Source organism: Xiphophorus maculatus, chromosome 20 (genome assembly GCF_002775205.1).
Source record: "Xiphophorus maculatus strain JP 163 A chromosome 20, X_maculatus-5.0-male, whole genome shotgun sequence".
In the NCBI taxonomy this organism is placed as follows: Eukaryota; Metazoa; Chordata; class Actinopteri; order Cyprinodontiformes; family Poeciliidae; genus Xiphophorus; species Xiphophorus maculatus.
The window spans coordinates 30,424,918-30,446,832 of NC_036462.1; the positions used below are offsets into that span (position 1 = coordinate 30,424,918).

General features: G+C 44.0%; 1 protein-coding gene across 4 annotated transcripts in view; it reads right to left on the reverse strand.

Moving 5' to 3' along the window:
• Positions 1-11,030: 11,030 nt before the first annotated feature.
• Positions 11,031-21,915, reverse strand: part of LOC102226319 (plexin-B1-like) — a 73,354-nt gene continuing 62,469 nt past the window's right edge. For all 4 annotated transcript variants that reach the window (XM_023324739.1, XM_023324740.1, XM_014470491.2 and 1 more), the window contains 15 exons: positions 21,500-21,600; positions 21,054-21,271; positions 20,459-20,637; positions 20,314-20,380; positions 18,570-18,716; positions 18,295-18,460; positions 17,243-17,346; positions 17,080-17,164; positions 16,822-16,988; positions 15,523-15,683; positions 14,445-14,592; positions 14,285-14,349; positions 14,057-14,132; positions 13,904-13,978; positions 11,031-12,567 (listed from right to left, as the gene is read on the reverse strand). In XM_023324739.1, the coding sequence (XP_023180507.1) occupies positions 12,463-12,567; positions 13,904-13,978; positions 14,057-14,132; positions 14,285-14,349; positions 14,445-14,592; positions 15,523-15,683; positions 16,822-16,988; positions 17,080-17,164; positions 17,243-17,346; positions 18,295-18,460; positions 18,570-18,716; positions 20,314-20,380; positions 20,459-20,637; positions 21,054-21,271; positions 21,500-21,600 (1,864 nt within the window). In that variant the 3' untranslated portion in view covers positions 11,031-12,462. The remainder of the gene's footprint in view (positions 12,568-13,903; positions 13,979-14,056; positions 14,133-14,284; positions 14,350-14,444; positions 14,593-15,522; positions 15,684-16,821; positions 16,989-17,079; positions 17,165-17,242; positions 17,347-18,294; positions 18,461-18,569; positions 18,717-20,313; positions 20,381-20,458; positions 20,638-21,053; positions 21,272-21,499; positions 21,601-21,915) is intronic.

Genomic DNA, 21,915 nt, shown 5'->3' on the forward strand with positions numbered 1-21,915 from the left:
CATACATGAAAGAATCAAAGCAACACTTCAGGTATGATTTTGATAAAATGTAAAGCTCAAAAAGATCAATTTTACATAATACTGCTCATTTAAAATATATTTACAAATTGCATTGTTTACACCCCTCGGCTCCCTTCTTTCATAGGTTATTTTCATGTCTTAAAAAACAATACAATACATCCAGATTTAAAACGAAAGTTACGTATGTAACTACGGTTCTATGAACCCTGGATGACCGCCAGAGGGCGGTGCTGAAAGCACTAAATGTTCCCTTTGCGCATGCGCTGTTCGAGTAATAATATCAACAAAGTCATATCAAATGTGACATCAAATGATCAATCAGAGGCTATATAGCATGACTTCATCCGAGGCTCTGTTCCCACAGAATCTTCTCGCGAAATGCAAGGATTCTGAGTGACAGAGAATCCTCTTAGCTGAGACAATAGCCAACAAAAAAAGCAGTCTTGCATGACAACCATTTGAGATCCGTCTGAACCAAAGGCTCAAATGGAGGATGGCATAGAGCACTGAGGACCAAGGACAGGTCCCAAACTGGTGCTCACGGAACCATTGGCAGGTGCAGTCTACAAGCACCACGCAAAAAAAGAGAAACCAGATTATGGCTCCCCACTGTACAGCCATCAATGTCAGCATGACTAGATGATAGAGCCTCAACATATACGTTAAGCTTCGAAGGAGAGCGGCCCTTATCAAGAAGAGCCTGAAGAAACTCCAAAATAGTGGGTGCCTCATAGGTGACCGGATCATCATTATGGGCAGAACACCACCGGGAAAACAGACGCCATCTGTTTTCATATTGCTGAAGAGTGGAGAATGTCCTGGCACTCAAAATAGTGTGCCTGATGGGACCTGAATACCGAGTCAGCTGCAGGTCAAGCCTCCCAGTGGCCACATCCACAGCCGGAGGCGTTGGGGATCGGGATGCCCTATATGACCCCCCAAATGAGACAGGAAATCCCTCCTGGCCAGAAGACACCATGAGACCCCGTGACACAGACCCCATAGAAGTGGGAACCATGGCCGTGCCGGCCAATACGGAGCTACCAGCAACATCCTGTGGCCCTCCTCGAGAACTCTCTGAAGAGTCAGCCAAATCAGGAAAAGGGGCGGAAAGGCATATAGGAGGACACTGGGCCAAGGATGGCCAGAGTAACCAATGTTAGAGGTTACTAACCTCACTCATGTTTCATTCACTCATTTGAGTGAATGAAACAAAAACCTGTTTCATTCGTAGATTCAGATACACCTGCTGCGCTCAGTAGCGTTGAAAGTAAGTCAGACCATGTGTTGGATTTAAAAGCGAATGTAACGTGTTTTTATTGTAAAAAGAGAGGACACATTGTGGCCAATTGTCCAGTTTTACAGAAGCAGAACACTAAGCATCACGTTACCCAGTCACATTCAAATAAAAAGTCTTGTGGTTATGCTGATTTTAAGCCTTTCGTTATGGACGGATTTGTTTCTGTGTCTCTTACTGGTGAGAAAATCCCTGTAAAGATATTGCGGGATACTGCTGCTTCTCAATCCTTTATTTTGGAGGGGATTTTGCCGTTAAATGATGACACTGCAATTGTGCCGGTTCGTGGTTTTGGCATGCAAGACATTGGTGTTCCTCTGCACAGAGTCGTGATCCAGTCTGAGCTGTGGTCTGGTGACGCTGTGGTTGCAGTGCGCCCTAGTTTTCCCATACCGGGCGTCTCCATGATCCTGGGCAACGACTTGGCTGGGGGTCGAGTGTTAGTTACTCCAGACGTTACACCCGTCCCGGTGTTGCGCACCTGTCCAGATGAGCTTGCTCGTACCTTCCCGGATGTGTTCACGTCGTGCGCAGTTACGCGCGTGGCACTTAAGCGTCAACAAGAGGAAGATAATGATGACCTGGATTTGAGTGAAACTTTTCTATGCGACGCTGAACCCGAACGTGTCCCATTAAAGAACAGTGTGGAGGAGGACATGTTTGATGTCCAGGCTCTGTCATTGTCCAGACAGCAGCTGATGGCGCTCCAAAAACCTGACAAAAGCTTAGCACCTTTATTTAACGATGCATTAATTGATAAGTCTGACTTCATGTCTTCTGGTTATTTTTTAAATGATGGGGTTTTGATGCGTAAATGGACGCCTTTGAATGTCTCCCCTGTTGAAGAATGGAGTGTTGTAAAACAAATTGTTGTCCCAGGTCCATATCGACCAGAGATTTTGCGACTAGCACATGACAGTCCACTAGCTGGTCACCTTGGCATAAAGGAAACTTATGATCGCATTTTGCGTCATTTCTTTTGGCCAGGGTTGAAGAGTGATGTCGTGCGCTACTGTAATTCGTGTCATTTCTGTCAAGTATCTGGAAAACCCAATCAGATAGTTCCTCCTGCTCCGTTGTATCCCATTCCGGCCATCTCTGAACCATTTGAGCGAGTATTGGTTGACTGTGTGGGTCCGTTGCCTCGAACCAAAGCGGGGAATAAGTTCTTGGTAACAGTGATGTGTACCTCCACGCGTTTTCCGGAGGTTTTTCCGGTGCGAAAAATATCTACGCCAGTAGTGGTTAAAGCATTAACGAAGTTTTTGTCATTGTTTGGTTTACCTCGGGTTGTGCAGACTGACCAAGGGTCTAACTTTATGTCTAAAGTATTTGCGCGGGTTTTAAATCAACTTGACATAAAGCACTGTCATTCTAGCGCCTATCACCCGGAAAGTCAGGGCGCACTCGAGCGTTTCCATCAAACGTTGAAAACGATGCTTCGCACTTACTGTTTGGAGTTCGAAATGGACTGGGATGAAGGGGTACATTTACAACTGTTTGCTATACGGGAAGTGGTTCAGGAGTCTCTGGGGTTTAGCCCGCTGGACTTGGTTTTTGCTCACACTGTTCATGGTCCTTTAAAACTATTGAAAAATTTGACCAAAATTTATTGGACTACGTCAGTAATTTTAGACTGAAGCTGAGCCGTGCGTGCGAGATAGCCAAAGAAAATCTTCAAACTGCACAGGCTAAAATGAAGTCGTTATTCGACAGAAAGGCGGCCATGAGGGTTTTTGAGCCTGGTGACAAAGTGTTGGTGTTACTTCCGGTTCCTGGTTCCAGCTTACAAGCACGCTACAGTGGTCCTTATGTGATCAAGAGTAAGGTCAGCGATAGAGATTATATGGTCTCTACTCCTGATCGGAGGCGGGCGTCACGCCTATGTCATATTAATATGCTGAAGCCTTACATCGAGCGTGCGCCCTCTCTGACCAAAGCGGTGAGTTGCGTTTCCAGTGAACGAGCTGACTCATGAGTCGGTGCAGGTGCGGACGCACGGGAGGAGCTGTCCAGTGCTGAATCTGAAGGTGACGTCTTTTTCCCGGATGTCTCAAAAGGACAGTTTCCAAATTCGGAGGTGTTGGAAAACTTACCTCTCTCGTTGTCTCACCTTGATTTTTCCAAGCAGGCTGATGTCATTAATTTGATCCAGCTGTTTGCAGACATTCCAACTCAGACTCGTGTGCTCAGCCATAATATTGATGTTGGTGATTCCAGGCCTATTAAACAGCATCCGTACAGAGTGAACCCGGACAAGAGACGCCGTTTGAAAACACAGGTGGAGTACATGGCGAAACATGGACTTGCTGTTCCAGGCAATGCTTCCTTGCTATTAAAGCCAATGGAGAGGACCGTTTCTGTACGGACTTCAGGAAGGTAAATGGGGTGACTAAGCCGGATTGTTATCCTCTACCGCGTATGGAGGACTGTGTGGACCATGTGGGGGCTGCCCAGTTTGTGACCAAGCTAGATTTGCTGAAGGGATACTGGCAGGTGCCCTTAACAGCACGAGCCCAGGAAATTTCCGCTTTTGTCACTCCCGATGATTTCCTTCAGTACACGGTGATGGCTTTTGGGATGCGTAACGCCCCAGCAACGTTTCAACGGCTTATGAATGTGGTTTTGTCCGGTTTACCATTCTCTGAGGCTTACTTGGATGATTTGGTAATTTGTTCTGCTACATGGGCTGAGCACATTGAACATTTGAGATCTGTTTTTACGCATCTGAGTGAGGCTAATTTGACGATTAATCTTTCCAAATGCCAATTTAGCCAAGCGACAGTGATCTATCTTGGAAAAAGGGTGGGGGAGGTCAAGTTCGCCCAGTGGAGGCTAAAGTAGAGGCTATTTTGTCTGTTCCTGTACCCACCAGTCGTACTGAGTTACGCCGCAATTTAGCGATGGTTGGGTTCTGTAAAAACTGTAAAAACTTTTCCTCTGTAGCTGCCCCTTTAACGGACCTACTTAGCTCTAAAGTAGCTTTTATTTGGTCTGACCGGTGTCAAGCTGCTTTTGAGCAAACTAAACAGTTACTGGTTAATGCTCCTGTGTTGTCTGCCCCTCGTTTTGATGTACCGTTTAAGTTGGCTGTGGACGCGTGTGATTCAGGCGTCGGAGCTGTCCTTCTGCAGGATGGTTCTGATGGGGTGGAACATCCGGTTTCTTATTTCTCGAAGAAACTCAATAAGTATCAAAGATGGTATTCCACCATCGAAAAGGAGGCACTAGCGTTGGTCCTGGCTTCAGAACATTTCGAGGTGTACGTAGGCGGTTCCAGCGGATCTGTGGTTGTTTTTACGGACCATAATCCTTTAGTCTTTCTGGACCGCATGTGTAATAAAAATCGCCGTTTGATGGGCTGGTCTCTGCGGCTTCAGGCTTTTAATATCGCTATCCAACATGTTCGAGGTAAGGACAACGTAGTAGCCGACGCACTTTCACGACTTTAGTCTGTTTACCTTTCTTTCTCTGAGTGGGTTGAGTTTTTTTTTTACAGGTTACATCAATCCCCATTCTGAGTCTTTGGGTGGGGGTGTTATGTGCTTCGGCACATTGTATTTATTTCTGTCTATTTTTTTTTTCACTTGGATCATTTTGTATAGAAGTTAGTTGTATGATTTTTTTTGTTGTTGTTTATTATACTTTGGAGTTTTGATAATTCTTTCTTGTAATTTGGTCCGTTAATTTGTCACGCTGTTGGACCGCCTATAAATAGGCTGGGTTGCGCCAGGTAAAGGGCGACGCCCAGGATTCCCAGGATTCGTTCTGCCACACGGTAGTTTTTGTTAGCCGTTTGTTTGGTTGATGTTTCTTTTTGTTGTGATTTTTGACCTGGTGGGACCGGTTGTCCTGTTTTCGATTTTTCTTTAGCAGTAGTTTCTTTTTTCTTGTAGTCCGATACTAGCAGGGGCTTCGACAGCCCTGTATAGGGTTGGCCCCCTGCTGTACCGTTTTGTTCTTTTTGATTGGCTCATCAGGTCCAACTTTCTGTTTATACTTTGGGATTTTTCTTTTCTTTTTTTTTTGGGACACGGGGTAATTCTGGTACCTACTTGTTGTATCTACCTCCGGTACCTACCTCAGGTATCTACGTGTCGTTTCTACATCCAGTTCTTTCCTCGGGTAAATACCTGTCATATCCACCTCTTGTAAATACCTAGTGTATCTACCTCTGGTACCTACCTCCGGTGCCTACCTGTTGTATCTACCTCCGGTGCCTACCTGTCGTATCCACCTCTGGTACCTACCTGTCGTACTCACCTCTGGCACCTACCTGTAATATCTACCTCTGGTACCTACCTACGGTACCTACCTATTGTATCCACCTCTGGTACCTGCCCGTCGTATCCACCTACAGTGCCTACCTGTCGTATCCACCTCCGGTACCTGCCTGTCGTATCCACCTCCGGTACCTTCCTCCCGTGCCTACCTGTTGTATTTACCTCTGGTACCTGCCTGTCGTTTCCACCGCCGGTACCTGCCTGTCATATCCAGCTTCGGTGCCTACCTGTCATAAACACCTCTGGTACCTGCCTGTCGTATCCCCCTCCGGTGCCTACCTGTCGTATTCACCTCCGGTACCTGCCTGTCGTATCGGCCTTCGGTACCTGCCTGTCGTATCTACCTCTGGTACCTACCTGTCGTATCTACTACCTATGGTACCTACCTGTCTTATCTACCTTAGGTACCTACTTCCGGTATCAATCTCAGATACCTGCCTTCGGTACCTACTTGTCGCATCAACCTCTGCTATCTACATCCAGTACCTGTCTATCGTATCTACTTCCGGAATCTATTTCCAGTACTTACCTCGGTACCTACCTATCTTATCTACCTCCGGTACCTACCTATCTGATCTACCTCCGGTACCTACTTATCGTACTCTAAACAGGCCTAGTGACAAGCCATTCATTTGATTCACGTCTGTTGGAGCAGCGATGTATGTTAAAGTTGCAGGATGGTAGCTCTCGAGGACTGGAGATCTGCCTATGGTATCTACATATCTGAACGATAAATGGATACAATAGATAGCAACTATTGTGATTGATCAGCCGAGCTATTAATGGATGGATGGATAGATTATTGCTATCCATCCATCCTAGCTATGTAGCTAGCTAGTTATCATAGATTGTCACATCATAGCTATCTGCCGTGATAGCTATGATGAACAATAAACATCAAAACCAGTTAGAATGCATATCTATCTGATAACACTATTAATCGATCCATCCATCTATTGAGTTAGTCAGCTAGCTTGCTTTAGGTGACTATCTAGCTATCTATAAAACTGCAAGTTTACACTAACAGCTGAACTATTTGTTTTTCTTCTGTTTAATGTTCTTCATTGGGTGTTTTTTCTTCTCATTTTTGGGATTTTTTCTGCTTTTGGGGAAAAGGTGGGTGCATCCTGGACAGGATATAGTCCATCACAGAGCAACCCAGAGACATACCAAACAAACATATATACCTAAAGGGACTCTAGAGAGACCAATTAATTTATCATGTGTGACCTTCATATTTTAGGACTGTGGGGGAAAGCTGGAGTACCCGGAGAGAACCCACATATGCACGGGGAGAACATGTAAAGTCCTTGCAGAAAGAACCCTGGTTGGTTTTCGAGCCTGGAACCTTTTTGCTTTAAGGCAACATTGCTGACCACTGTGCCAACGTGCAGCCTGCAGCTTACCTAGATGACTTTGAAAAGTAGTTGCAGGTTTACCATACTTTTTAGCATGATGTACATGTTACATGTTTTAAGGGATACTGTGTTAGTCTGAAAAGCTTATTTAGGACAGTTGTGACATAGGACAATAAAATATAGACGAATCTTGAGTGTGTATGTGTTCTTAGTGTTTTTTTCTGTGATGTTCATTATTGTGTATTTGCACCTCACAGGTTTTTATTTAGTTCTATTTAGTGGGATGTCTTCTGTTTTTATTGAAGCCTGTATTTGGGTTTAGGCCCGGGTTTGCATATGGGCCTGAGTTTGGATACCGCCGTGGGTTTGGATAATGGCCTGGTTTTAGATGATAGCCTGGGTTTGAATAGTGGCTTGGGTTTGGATAGAAACCTTGGTTTGTGTTAAACACTGGGCTTCCCTGGGGGCCTCTGTAAGGTGGAATTCTTTTGTTTCCATTCAAGTTTCCATTTGAGTGGTGACCTTTGTGTTGCTGGGAGCCATTAATTGTATGAAGTCTTGTGTTTGCATGGTGGCTTGTTACGATAGACTCCTGTAATTGTGTAGAGGCCTCTGATGGCACAGAGACCTCTAATGGGGTGGAGATGTGTGATTTTGTGGAGATCAGTGATTTCGTGGAAACCTCTGATCGATTAGAGAAGTCTTTTTGAGAGGGGACTTCATAATCGTCATTTTTTAAAGCAAGGTTAAGCTCTACAGTCAGATTTACAATGTAACTTTGCATAGATTGGATTTTTTTCTCCTGTTCCTTGCATTTGGTGTCAAGTCCAAGGTAAGTCTTGAGGTTGTCTTCACATTTCAGTCTTAACTGACGTTCTTCTACCAAAGCTTCTTCCAGCGTTGCTTTGTTCAAGTCATGTTTTTCAGCTTGCGTCTTTAGGATATTGAGCTCATTAAGAAGGTCCTCATAAACTGCTGCTTTGGGCATGTCCTCTGCAACTGATCTTTCTTGCTCCTCCTCTTTCTGTTCACATTTGGCTTTCATTTGGCGTTCATTCTCTAAAGTTTCCTCTAGTTCCATGATCTTTTTCAGGTGGGCTGTACATTCTACTTGAACTCTGATTCTTTGTTCTCTCTCCTCATCAAGATCAAAAGTTTTAAGTTGGAGGTGCTTCTTAAGGTCGTACACCTGCTTCGTGAGACTGCTGATATGCTTGTTAGCCTGTTCAACGTACATAGAGTAGTGGTTAAACGCAGAGATATTATGGGGGTTTCTACTCTGCTTGGGATGTTGACAGTGGGGGGCTTCATATCTAGAAAAGGCCTCTGTCAACTCCCTGTTTGAGTAACCATACTGGAAATCCTGGTTTGGGTGGTCTGAGCCTGGCGCCAGACTGGTTGAAGGAGGAATAGGAAGAAAAACTGGAAATGGGTTGCATGCTTGGTGGATTTGCACTGAGTTGACCAACAATGGGTCAGCAAAGGAATTTGAATCCTGCTGGTCTTCTACTGAGAGACAACTCTCTAATTCTCTCTCAGTAGATGTTACCTGTTGTGCTTCCTCTGACGGAGAGATCTTTAATCCGTCAGATGTTACCTGTTGTGCTTCCCCTGATGGGGAAATCTCTAGTCCGGCAGATGTTACCTGTTGTGCTTCCCCTGATGGGGAAATCTCTAGTCTGGCAGATGTTACCTGTTGTGCTTCCTCTGACGGAGAGATCTTTAATCCGTCAGATGTTACCTGTTGTGCTTCCCCTGACGGGGAAATCTCTAGTCTGGCAGATGTTACCTGTTGTGCTTCCCCTGATGGGGAAATCTCTAGTCCGGCAGATGTTACCTGTTGTGCTTCCCCTGATGGGGAAATCTCTAGTCTGGCAGATGTTACCTGTTGTGCTTCCTCTGACGGAGAGATCTTTAATCCGTCAGATGTTACCTGTTGTGCTTCCCCTGACGGGGAAATCTCTAGTCTGGCAGATGTTACCCGTTGTGCTTCCCCTGATGGGGAAATCTCTAGTCTGGCAAAAGATGTTCCTGCGCCACTATCCGCGGGGAAAATAACGGCTTCATAGTCAACTTGGATGTTAAGTTCGACCATGTCTTCCCATGAAAGTTTTGCTTCAAAAGCTTCAAAATCAGTCCTAATCTCCTGTTGCTGCATGTTTAATTCTTGGCTGTGTTCAAGGTGTATGTCGATTCAGTGGAAATTCAACAAACTCTCTCAAAAGGAATCTCTCTCAGAATGTGGGAACAGTTATGACAGGTCTGTTTGTCAAAGAGGCCTATGATGTATTAGAGTGATGTCATCACCTCTGTTAGTTTCTTTTTATGGTCAAACGTTCCATTTCCACTCTGTGCAAACGGAACAGCACACAACAAAGATTTTCATATAATGCAAACCACATTTTTGAGAAAAATCAAGAAATGTTTTGTGTTTGTGAATGTGTCCAGAGGCAGCTGAAGGCTCACTGACTTAAATCTTGACTTGATTTTTCTTGAGAAAAATCAAGAAATGGAAATATCCATGTCTCTTGGTAATGCACATGTTATATATTATATATATAACATGCAAATATATATGTAAAAAAATATAAAAAGATATATATTTAAAAATATATTTAAAAAATTACGTTTTGAAAAATTTTATGGGTTGTTGAAGCGTAGAGGTCAGCCAAATGAGCATGTCCCCACTGACCAATGTTAATTTTTCACTAAATATAAAACAAATAAAAATAGCCAGTAACTGCAAGTTATTTCTACTATTATAAAAAATTTTTTAGTATACTTTAACCTAAATAAAAGAAATATGAGAAAAATACATTAATTATTTATAAAATTGCACTTTTTAATAATGTCCCTCCAGTTTTGTTCAACCCCATAACAGCATACCAATCCCCCTTTTTATAAATAATGGTTCAGTCCAATTTCCTCGGCACCCTGGAAGTGACATCACTTAAGTCTTTTCTCGCTCACACTGTAAAAGAGATTTAAGTGTTAGGGAAATTTCTTACCTATATTTAATTATTTTTTATTCAAAGATCGTCATCGTCAAGCTCAACTTTTCAACACTGTTACGCATGTAAATTATATTTATTGTTGTTTGGGAAAAAGTAAAGAATTGTCTTTGAAACATATATTAATTTCCTGTTTTCATCATAACATATGTTGCTCCATACCCTAGCTGATGTGGACTTATGGCAACTTTTAGTGAAAATCTTCAACCCCGTAACGTTCAACCTGTTTCTGTTACAGGGTTGAAGGTTGGACTGTTAAGCCAGTCAGCGGGTTCAACCCTGTTACAGTCTGGTCAACTTTTACACTGGGTTTAACCCAGTTACTTGATACATTGTTATAATTTTTTTTTATAATAACAGCAAATATATGACTAATATTAGTTGGACTGTATGCAAAGTTTAAAGGATGAGTCAAAAACATAACAAAGCCTGATTTACTGTTTATTTTAAAGTGTGTTTTCATGATTTATGAAGAACCCTTTTACATCACGTTGCCATATTCCACTTTGTCCTCCTGCCAGATTCCAGTGACCACATCTGGGGTTATGGAAGAAACGCCACAGTGACATCTAGTGGTACGAAATCTATTCTAGTACGTTTGAATCTGTTCACAATTCGTTTTAGGGTTTTTAACAAGACGTGGGGTGATAACTAATAACATTTACTAGTTATATTTACTTGAAAGCATTTAGACTTCTTATCTAGTCTCCTCAAGATCTTTCTCTTTTTATGCAGTCCCAATCCATTTAGAGCCACTTTTGACACTAAATGTATCAGTCAGTGAATGGAAAATGGCAAAATAGACTTTTAGATAATAAAGACTGGAAATCCAGAATTATATCTATACTATTTTTATTTCCAAGGCGCCTCCAGATCTGGGAACTCCTTGTCTAGTTGGATGTGTAGAGCCTCCGCTTTGAGTTGACGGCCTTCCAGAGAGAGAATTGACTTCCTGTTTGTGGAGACATATTTCCTGTCGGAAGTTCACCTGCAGCAACTCATTGGTTGCGGTGAAACTGCACTGGAAGTGAATGATACTTTCAAAAAAGAAATCTGATCATTATTTTAGGAATATTTTATTATATCTGTGGACTTTTTGTTTCAATCAACAGGTTAAATCGCTATGGTTACATTTCGGATCAATATGTACAACAACAGCAACACAAAATGTGAAACATTAAAACTGCTCCTTGCAGAGCCTGCTCTACATCGCCGAATGTGTCTAATAGTTAGTCCTCCATCGGGTCGGTACCGGTGAGCTTCACTCCGTCTGAACAGTGATAAACAGAAGTTTGTCTGGGAATGTCACTAGAGACCTGCAGGCTGCTTGTCTGATGAAATCAGTCGTAGTACAAAGTTTTGCAAAGTACAGAGATGAATGAGCCATCTGGGAAAAACCTCCAAAAAAACAATGCTGTCCATTCACTTTATTTTGGATTCTGGCGGAAGGTGTCGGCCATTAAACATCGGCTTCTTTCCGATCCAGCTGTGATCAGATCAGCAGTGAAGTTGGCATCTTGTTGAATAAATATTTTAATGAGTATTCTGTACAGCAGCTGCCATTAACTAAGAACAACAAATCTAACCCCTACTGATCTGAGTATTTGTTGAAAATATAAAACGTCAGCGTATGAAAAAGTGCCGCTCAATACAGGAAATGCACAGACAGGATCTATAGAGTAGTCCTGCCTCCGATAGAAACGATCCAGTCAAACAAAGTGAGTCACAATTTAAAACTAAAGTTAAACCGTAAAAAAGAACACCTAGAGGTGTACAAACAAACAAAAACATTTTTTTAATGATTCTACAAAACTTAAAAAAAAGAAACCAGAAATGTCTAGAATGTGTGTGTGTTTGAAGCTGGTTCTGAGGGCACAACAGGGCAGAGCTGCTGCACTTAGTAGATGGAAGCAGCTGAAAAGCACAAAGCAAACATCACTGATGCAGCTCAGAGGGCTGAGGTAGAGCGGTAGCAACTTATTCTACTGATGTTTGATTATGTGGGATGTCAGACCGAGGCTTTGTTTTCACTTCTAGATATAAAATACAACTTAAGGTCAGTTCTCAAAGTAAAGTAGCCTTTATATTAAGATCCAATGTGTTGCTTCCAGCACTAAATACCATTAAACTCGAAATGAGACAGCTTACAAACAGGAAAACATGCCCACACACACACTCGACCATACAGCAGCAACAAGCACACAAAGAATAAGAGCTGTGTCCTTAAACTGACACTGGAGAAAGTAACAACAGATCCCACATGATCAATCTTCAGATCCGCTCAGGTTCTCCTCTTCATGGCTTGACCTCAGCAGAATGAAAAACGTAAAAACCTCAGTGGAGTGACAGCAGACCGCTCCTGCTTCCATCTGTCCAGGTGTCTTCTGTTGTCCGTTTTTTTTTGTTGTTGTTGTCCCGTCTCTACTCAGGACTCCTGGAGTAGCCGGAGTGAAGATGCTGCAGAGAGCACCAACACCATCACGTCTCTTCTGTCACAAGTCGGTGACTTTGTTTTCCACAGCAGCAGCTATCTGCTGCAGCCGGTAGCCCAGCTGCATCTTCTGGGCTGTCGTGTCCTCCTCCAGAGCTGTGATGATCTGCCGAGATTATGACAAGAGGGCAAACGGTTAGCGACACTTCATTCGGAAGCAGGGCGACCTCAGACTAGGCTGGTCAGCTCAGTGGAATAACTTAAAATCTCTGGATTCTCAACCCGCTGGACGAAGAACAAACATGTTTTAATCCAAAATTCACCAGACACAGACACACAGCTGTAGTTTTTGTTAAAGTTTCATAAGTTTCTCTATTGAAGGAAATTGATTTGGAAAAAAAAATATATTTTTGGTTTGATTTTTTTGTGTGTGTTATTTATATGAATTATCATTTTCATCCTTAAAATACCTAAATTTCCACTTAAGTTTTATATTTTGGTCCATCTGATGATGTCATTTTTAAATACTAAATGATTGATCATTTGATCAGTTACTTGCATAGACTTTTTTACCAAATGCCAAATACTTGAATAATTTCTTGGACGGCTACATTTTACTTTTACTCGAGTAAAGATATGTTGAAGTAGTGCTACTCTTTCTTGAGCTCAATTTTTGGCTACTCTGCCTGCCTCTGGTCTCTGTCCACTAACAGTGACATGCAAGGCAACAGTGCAGTAGCGGTTAGCCTAAAAGAACCACTACGCCTAAACGCATCGTTTCAGTAACTCTTGCTAAAGGAGCACATTGATGAGTCGTTGCAGAAACTGTTTTTAAATTGACTTTATGCTATATTATAACTTTGAGACTATATAATAATTTTAGGTTTTCATTATCTGCAAGTTGTAATCGACAGAAATAAATCCGTAAGACACATAACTCTCTGAGTTTCAACTGTGGGAATGAAATCACCTAAATAACTCAATTTTTTTAATAATATTTGATTTTAAAGTATTTCATGAATAATCTGGACATCTGGACATACTTTGGGTTCAAGCTTTTTCTGCCTAGAGAAACATGTTCTGATATTGGAGGTGAAATGGAGCATTTATCTGAGCAGGCTGTGGTCGGGCAACAAGATGTCCGTCTGGAAAGGAGTTCGGTTCTATTCCACTGCGGATGTTCAATAACAAAAAGTCACGAGTGTTTCTGTTCACTCCTTGTTATTCTTGTCTGATATTCTTTTCTTTGACGATTTGAAACATGTAGACGTGACAGAAGCAGAAACGGAGTCAGATGGGAGGAATTACAATCTCTGGTTCTGATGAGATTTGTTTTGTCAAGTGAAAGTAGCTTTTGAAAAAAATTTTTAAAAAATCTGAGCTAAGTATTAAACATACTTTTCATTAAGCCCACGTTTCTGTATTTTAAAAATAAAAATGTTCTAATCTTAAATGAAGCGTTTTGCTGAGCAGAAACTCATTCTCAGCGGTGTGGGATGCACCTGGTCGTAGTACTTGTTGATGTATTTGTAGAGCTCGTGCAGTGCCACCAGGTAGTTCAGCTCTCCGGAGTAATTCTGAAACACAAAGCCTTCAGGTGAGTCGGCGCCGAGCCGCTTGCCGTCCTGCGGGAGAGGAAGTGAGGCTCCACTCACCCTGGACAGCTCGGCCAGCGCCGAGTTCATCTCCTGGTCGCTGGCTGATATAGTCTGCCTGATGTCAGCGTAGTACCTGCAAATGTCATGACATCGACTCAAACTACGTACGAAATCCGAGTTTGACTGGAGTAGTTTAGAATTTCATTCATAAGAAGTATTCCTTTCCATCCTGATCTATCTGAAGCAGCTTTTAACCAAGGAGATGCGAGCTAAAGCGGAGCAAACCTTTCCACCATCTGTTTGTAGCGGGGAATGTCTCTGGCATAAAGCAGCTTGTTGATGGGAGAATCCTGTTCCACAAGAGAGCCAGAGCGAGAGAGAAACAATCACGTCCACATCCAGGAAGCATCTGAAGTGGAAGAGTGAAAGAGGAGCGACGCCTCACCCGCCCCAGTTTGTGGTCAGCGATGGTGCAGGAGTCCATGAAGGTCTGAGCGATGACCGAGAGGACGGCGTCCACGTGGTCCGACACCTGGACATCAAAGATGAACTGAGGGTTCTTAATGATGTTGATCCAGAAACGCAGAGGGAGGCTGGAGACAAACAGAACGGCACACAGATCGGTTTACTGCAGGTGCAGCTGAGAGCCTGGGGCTGACCTCTTTCTTCTTGACCTTCGTCTGTACAGGGGAAGTAAACTCTCATTTCCAAAAAGGGAATTATTCCAACATTATACCAAACGATGAACGTTACTTACAAAACACCAGCATAGTGAATATTAGGGTAAAGTGTCAAAATGTGTTGAGTAGTGATTTAACTTATATTGATGGTCCAGGTGCAGCTGGTTCAAATTCAAAAATACTTTATTGATCACAAAGGGAAATTAAATGTTGTTGTAACTAATATTAATTCAAATACTTCAAAGAGTTATTATATATTGCGATGGCTGTTGGCAGGAAAGATTTCCTGTAGCAGAAATACTGTCTGTACTACAGTGAATCTGAAGAAGCCTGTGAGTGAAGAGACCCGTTTGGTCATATTGGCCATAATTTTATTGATTTTATGAAGAATCCATCTTTGCACCATCAGCTGATGTTGCAACTGATTGTACAGCTAATGGTGCTAACATGTGGCTCTGCTAAAGTTCAGACCTGTAGTTAAAAAGGGCTTCAAAACAAACACCAGATGATCATGGAGATAAAATGTCAAACTGTTTTTATTGTCATATGTTAGCCGTTATCGTGGTTCGGATCGGTAAGTAGTCGGTGTTGTGCGTCTCCTTTGTCACTGGGAGGCTTGAGCCCATTTCCTAAGCTAGCAGGTTAAACTCTGGGGTCAGCTGAGTTCAGCTCCAATCTAAATCAACAGCCGATAACACAACCAGGTTCCATCTCTGACTTCACTTTTAAGATGAGCTTTCTTTTCTCTGCAACAACTTCAGCACCACAGAATGTTCCGGTCAGCAGAACCTGTTGGCTCGGGTTTTTAGACCCCCGCCTGGTCCTTTCCCCCCCCCCGCCTACCTGTTAGTCTTCCATATGTGGATGGTCTCCGGGTCGGTGATGCTGTGCTGTCCCGCCTGGTCGTCCAGCAGGTCAAAGAAATATTTGACGGCTAGCGGGACAGGACGGCTGGTGCTGAGGATCACTGTGAACAGATCGTCCACAAACTTCTGTAACGTCCCCTGACAGACACAAAGGAGGGACAAACGGATTCAAAATCAAACCAGATCATCGTATTTAAGGACAACAATGGATCACAGGATCACGTGGTGTTCTGGAAGATTATGCTGACAGTTTACATCGCCTGACATCAACATGTTGGTGGCCGTGTTACCTGGTGTTACTTGCCGACTAACAGGCTAATAAGAGAGAGTCAACAGAAAACAAGCAGCAGCCATTCTAAGGATCAAGTCACCATATCGGATTACGAAGGTACAGGCATAACCAACGCTACCAGAACCAGGATCAGAGTTGGTTCTGCTGCTGATGCAGAACACAGTTTTCTTTGTTCTACAGTTACTGTCCCATCTGACTTCATGTCTGTACATGCTGGAGCATGTTGCAGATCTACCACCCTGCAACATTCAGATGTATCCCCACTTCTACTCGCCTGAATCAAATGAATGCCAGCGGCTTCTGCACGCCGAAAAGATGCTGGTGAGCTGCTTGGTTCAGGCGTGTTGGAGAGGGAGGAACCTGAAAGCTGGCTGCTAGGGAGACTTAAAGGTTTGCACCTGTTCAACTGTGTAGCATAATAAAGTAGCTTCCATCTTTATGTGTGGCCTTGTACTTTCTAACAAATGCTACATTGTGGAGAGCGACTGATTCTTATGGGGCCCAAAGCCGAGGCTCCATAAGAAGCAGTGCTGTTTTTGGGTTAGTGGTTTCGATTGAGACTAGAGTACAGAGTTTAAGTTAGGCTTAGGCATGTACTGGTAATGGTTAGGTTTACGGTAAGGATTACGGTTAGGCTGTAGAAATAAATGACAAATGAAAGCAAGTCAATGCAAAGAAATGAAATGAAATGAAATCTGACTTATACAGCGATTGTCAACCCTCAGTGGATGCTCTACAATGAAATCAGTCATTCACATTCACACAGTGATGGTGGTAAACTACTAGATTGTAGCCACAGCTACCAGAAGTGAGGTTGCCATTTCACTTCCACCACCAGCAGGCAAGGAAGGTGAGGTGTTCTGCCCAAGGACACAACGACAGAGGCGGATGGAGCAGGAATTGAAGCAGTGATCCCACAGACTGCAGGACGAAATACCACCACTGCCCCAAAGAGTGTGTGTGTGTGTGTGTGTGTGTGTGTACCTTCATGGAGAGCAGGCGGGTGAGGTAGATCTCAGGGATGGCCTTGGCCCGCTCCCGCTCCCTTAAGCTCCCTCGGCGGTGTTTAGGAAGCTCTGGCTCCTCGCTGGCCTTCACCAGGTGCCACAGCTTCACGCCGCCCTCGTCTGCATCCTCCAGCATGGGAGTCTCTGTTCGCACAACGGGATGCCAGCGATGAGCAGCGCGCCGCTGCAGCAGCTGCTGCTCCATCACCCAAATGATTTCTGCAAGGGAACTCACTCTCTCCGGCGATGTAATCATGGTTGTCATGGTGAATGTTTTTGGTGTGTCGCGGCACCAGTGCCACAGTTGCACCATCGGGGACCTGGAACGACACACAGCGGCGGTTAGGGCCTCCGTTCGGGCAGCCCAACAGGGCGGCTCTGGCCGAGGGGGGCGTCACCTTGTAGTGCTGCAGGGTGTTGAGGCGCTTCCAGCTGCCCTGCACCACAGACGTCAGGTCCTCGTCCGACAGGATGAGGTGGCCCGCAACACCAGACCTCCACTCTGAACAGGAGCAGCAGGGTGTCGTTATACTCAACTCTCCCTCAAATGCAATATCAGCAGAAACATTGTTTAATTTCTATTCATGAATAAAGGTGCCATCAAATACGCAAAGATGAACCAAGTTCACCAGTGAACCGCTGAGTGTGTTTGGAGTGACGGGACGCCTTTTTGCGTATTGCTGCCAGTTTTTTCACTCAGACTGACACTGAATCAGTTAAAGGTGAATTAAAGACACCAGAAGAGAAAAAAAAAACATGGCAGCACCCAGAGTTACTGATGCAGATATCAGAAGACTCTTTCATTAGGCTTTTTATCATGAAATGTATCATATTAATAAAACTCCTCAGCCAGTTCTCAGTGTGATTGAGGTCAGAGGACGAACACTGAGATCTCACTGCTGCCTTGTGCTGCGTCCTGCTGGTGTCCTGCTGCTACTCAGCTGCAGGGGGCGAAATTGGGGCGGCGGTACAGGGAACAATTCAGGTCAGCAGGTAAACGTGAACCATATCCGACTTTCTCCTGGGCTGTTCAGACGTGGTTCTGAACAGCCCAGGTCAGATTTTTTCAGACTTGTGCCACTTCCAGATGTGCAACTAAATTGTTTCCGAACGGCACTTGCCTTTGAGATCCGGACAGTAAATTTTATTTGCTCACTTTTCATAGCAAACTGGAATCAATAAAAACTCCTTGAGAGAACAGGAGCAGCAGGAGAAATAGGGGGCGCAGGAAAAGATAGACTGGACAGGCACTGATCATGTAACGCAGTTATGTTTCTTTTGATGTAGGGGGCGCCACAGCTCAACAGTTTGAAATTGTGTGAACATTGAAGTTGAACTTATACTTATCCTTCCCCAGATACTGTTGGAGGGAAGCAGCAGATGTGTTCAGGGAGAAGGGGCCAGCTGTGTGTGTAGGGGTGTGCGTGGGTGTGTGTGTGTGGATACTCACCTAGGTCCAGGGAGTCGGCGTGTGGCCGATGGGAGAAGGAGGTGCTCTTGTACACCTGATCCAGGAGCTTTTCCTTCACCTGGGTGATGGTATCACAGTCCAGAACTTTGGAAGGCAGCGGTTGGGTCTCGCTCACTCCTCCACCCTGCACCAACACGTTCAGCGTCTGGAGGCCAAGAAGCAATGGGGGAGGGGAGGAGAAGGAGTGGGGAAGAATCCTTCAATCTGCTGAAGGTCATGGGAATGTTCCCCAGGATGACAGAGCTCGTTCTCACCAGGGTCTTGTACTCCACGTCCTCCCGCAGCAGACGGTTATCATTCAGAGTGTACTTGGCCTTGCGAGTTACGGCGTCCACCGGCCCTTTATCTACCTGGTGTTTTATGGCCTTGAACAGCATGTACAGAGACTCGCCGGCAGAGTCCTACACACACACACACACCCACACCAAGATATTAGTATTGGCCAAACAAACTCTGGAGGAGAGAGTGAAGGGCCCAGACAAGGACAAGCTGTTAAGGTTCTGGTTTGTTTTCAGCCGCTCCCTGAATACAAGCTCAGAGAGAAACCTGAACTAAACGTCCGAGTGAGTCGATGTCTAAAGCTGCTGCTGCTCACAGGGTCCTGGGATCCTGTGTCCATGTGTTCGCCAGGGCAACACATGGACACCAAAAGGCATTTAGGTCTTCATCAGATGAAGAATACAGTGCCTTGCAAAGCCCTTCCTGCCAATTAAAAAAAGTTGGGGTTGAATGTGACAGACAAGCACAAAGCAGTGAATCACTGTAAAGTGAAAGGAGGATACATGACTGGTTTTTCCCCAAGCATGTAACTCAAAATCCTGCTGAGTTTTTTATTCATCACTCCCTAAAAAAATATGTTTAAATGTTTGATTAAAAAATGTATTGGATTCCGTTGATGAATCTTTCTGGGTTTTATCCTCTTGGATAGTCTCCGGTAGATTTCCTACCAATCAGTGGACAGAAGGCAAAGTTGTTAACGATGACGTCGATTTATGTTGTTTTAGAATTGCAGTCTGCCTGTAGTTTTAGCAGGAAGTGAACGAAGCTGTTTAGTCTGTGTTGGCCATGCTTACAAATATTAAGTTAACTTTAACAGCCGCGTCGTTCGGCTCGGCACTTCTCTCTTCGTAGTGGAGGATGGTTGTTTACAACGCAGGCAACTTCAGGTAAGCTTCATAGCGTCAAACTGGCGCATTACACCTGTCACGGACTGGGGGAAAATTTAAAACCTCAACACAGTCCACGCCTCCATGAACTAATTGTTTCTCAACAGCCAAGAGTCCAGACCCTCCAGATCAAGTGAAGCGTAGAACAAGGGACTGGTTTTTAAACCTGAAGTAATTTTCTTATTATATACATAAAAATCATGTGTTGACTTTGATCAAGTCTGACGTCAGACATTAGAGAAGCAAAAAGAAAAGATCTAAACTTCTAAGTTGCTCTTCAGCTACGGTCTTCTTGAGATACCCTTGAAACAATCCATCAATTCATTCATCCATCTAAGATGTTCGATGGATCTGCAATTATAAATCAAACTTCTTTGATCAAAGGATGAACCAGCCAGTTTGACCTCCAGCATAACAACCAGCTGGTCATAAACTGACTCCCTGTCTCTTCTTTATAACAAGGAATTTGAAAGTTATTAAAATGAAACGAGTTGGACGTTCTAAGGTTCAGGAATGTCTAGCCAAGTCATCGGGTCTGCAGGGTCTTCAGAGAAGACTAACTATTTCTACTAAATCAACAACAATAAATAATAATTTCTGACAGCTTCAAATTAATTCAAACAATTCAAACTATTTTCATAAATGTAACAACCCGGCACAAAAACATAAAAGTTGATGATTTTCTCATTTCTGTAAGACAGCCTTCCTTTGGAGAAAAACTGGTCTGAAATTTGTGGTCTGAACGGCGTAAAATCGCGCAGTTAGTCTCAAGATCCCAACAAATTTCTCACCAACAATTTGAACAGAAACCTCTCTTCCTGCTCTTACTGACCCTGAGGAATGTGTAGAGACAGATGGACATCCAGTTGGTCAGCAGTTTCTCCACCACCGTCTCTGTCCTGCAGACACACACGGCCAAGATCTCAGAACCGCTTTAAAGGCTCAGGGTACTATGATGTTCTCCCCCCTCTCCTCACCTTCGCAGCATGAGTTTGGGGTTCTTGGCCACGTACTGCTCCACCAGGTCGTTCAGCAGAGTTTTGAGGATGTCTGTGAAATACTCCAGCTTGCCATGAAGAGCCACGGTCAGCAGCGAGGCCACGTAGGCCCGGTCTCTGGGGGAGAAGGTCCGCTGGCTCTCCAGAGTATGAATGAACTGAAGGGCAGAAAGCAAAGGTAGTTAAAGAAAGAGGTTATTCATGGAACAATTCAGCTGTAAAGATGGGATAGTTTAATAAATTCTCAGACTTGATTAGACATCATTCCTTGTTGTGTGAAGAGTTTCTTCTGCTGGTGGTCTGAATTCATTCTTTCACGAGTGACTGAGCTTGGCTTATGCTCAGACTAAAGAATTTTTACGTTATTAATAATTACATGAGCCACATATCGACACGAGTTCACATTCCCAACAATTTTGATCCCACCTTGTGAGGTTAGTACAATATTTTTGGCTTCCAGAATTCCAATTCCCAACACCGGCACTGGGACCTGGCGTTGGGACCCGGCGTTGGGACCTGGCATTGGGACCTGGCCATGGTTTTTAGAAGGGATGCTAACAGTGAGGATGAGTACCTTGGTGAGGAAGAGTTTGCTGTTGAGCAGGTTGGACAGCTGGACGAGGCCCTGCTCCACCGTCTGCCGCCGACACTCCTGCATGTCTAGGCCTCGCCTCAAGGGCGACTCCCGGTGGCCGGGGAAGAAAATGCGCTCTGCATACATGCGGTAGTCGAGGAAAGGGATACCTGAGCCCACCAGGTCGCTGGACATGTCCATCATCTCTGTCATCAGGTCTGGGTGGAGGCAGAAAGGTGGAGGTCGGCTCTATCACCAGCTTCTCATATTTTTTAAACACTCATGTTTTCATTCTTATACAGAAACAAGGAATTAGAAGATTATCCTTGTTTAAGCATTAGGCCCAGAAAATGTATCTGATCTTTGTTGAACTCCAAAAACTCCATCGTACCAACATGTTGTTTGTTGATGTGTTTGTAAGTGAAGTTCTTAGTTTTGAACGTTACCTGTGAACTCCTTCTTGCATCGGTCCCTGACGCTGGTCTCCAGGTTCTCCAGCTGGATCTGGACCTTCTTGTAATCCCTGAGAGCCTGTTTACTCTTCCTCCTGACAGCCAGCAAACGGAGAGCGAGGCAGAACGGTTAGCACCACGTTTCTGAGACGGTTCTTCAGATGAAGCCTGGATACGGGTTGGATCGGATCGCATGCATGATCTCAGAAATCAGCGGAGCTTCAAGTGGGTCGGCACCGGGACGCCACACCAGCACTTCAACAATTTCCCCTCACCATACTGCCAGGAATAGTAATATTAATAATAATAAAAATAGATATTGATGGTAGATCAATATACCTTTGATATATTATCTTGTCTTAGATAATATATCAAAGGTAAGATAATATTGGTAAAATGCTGCAGATTTG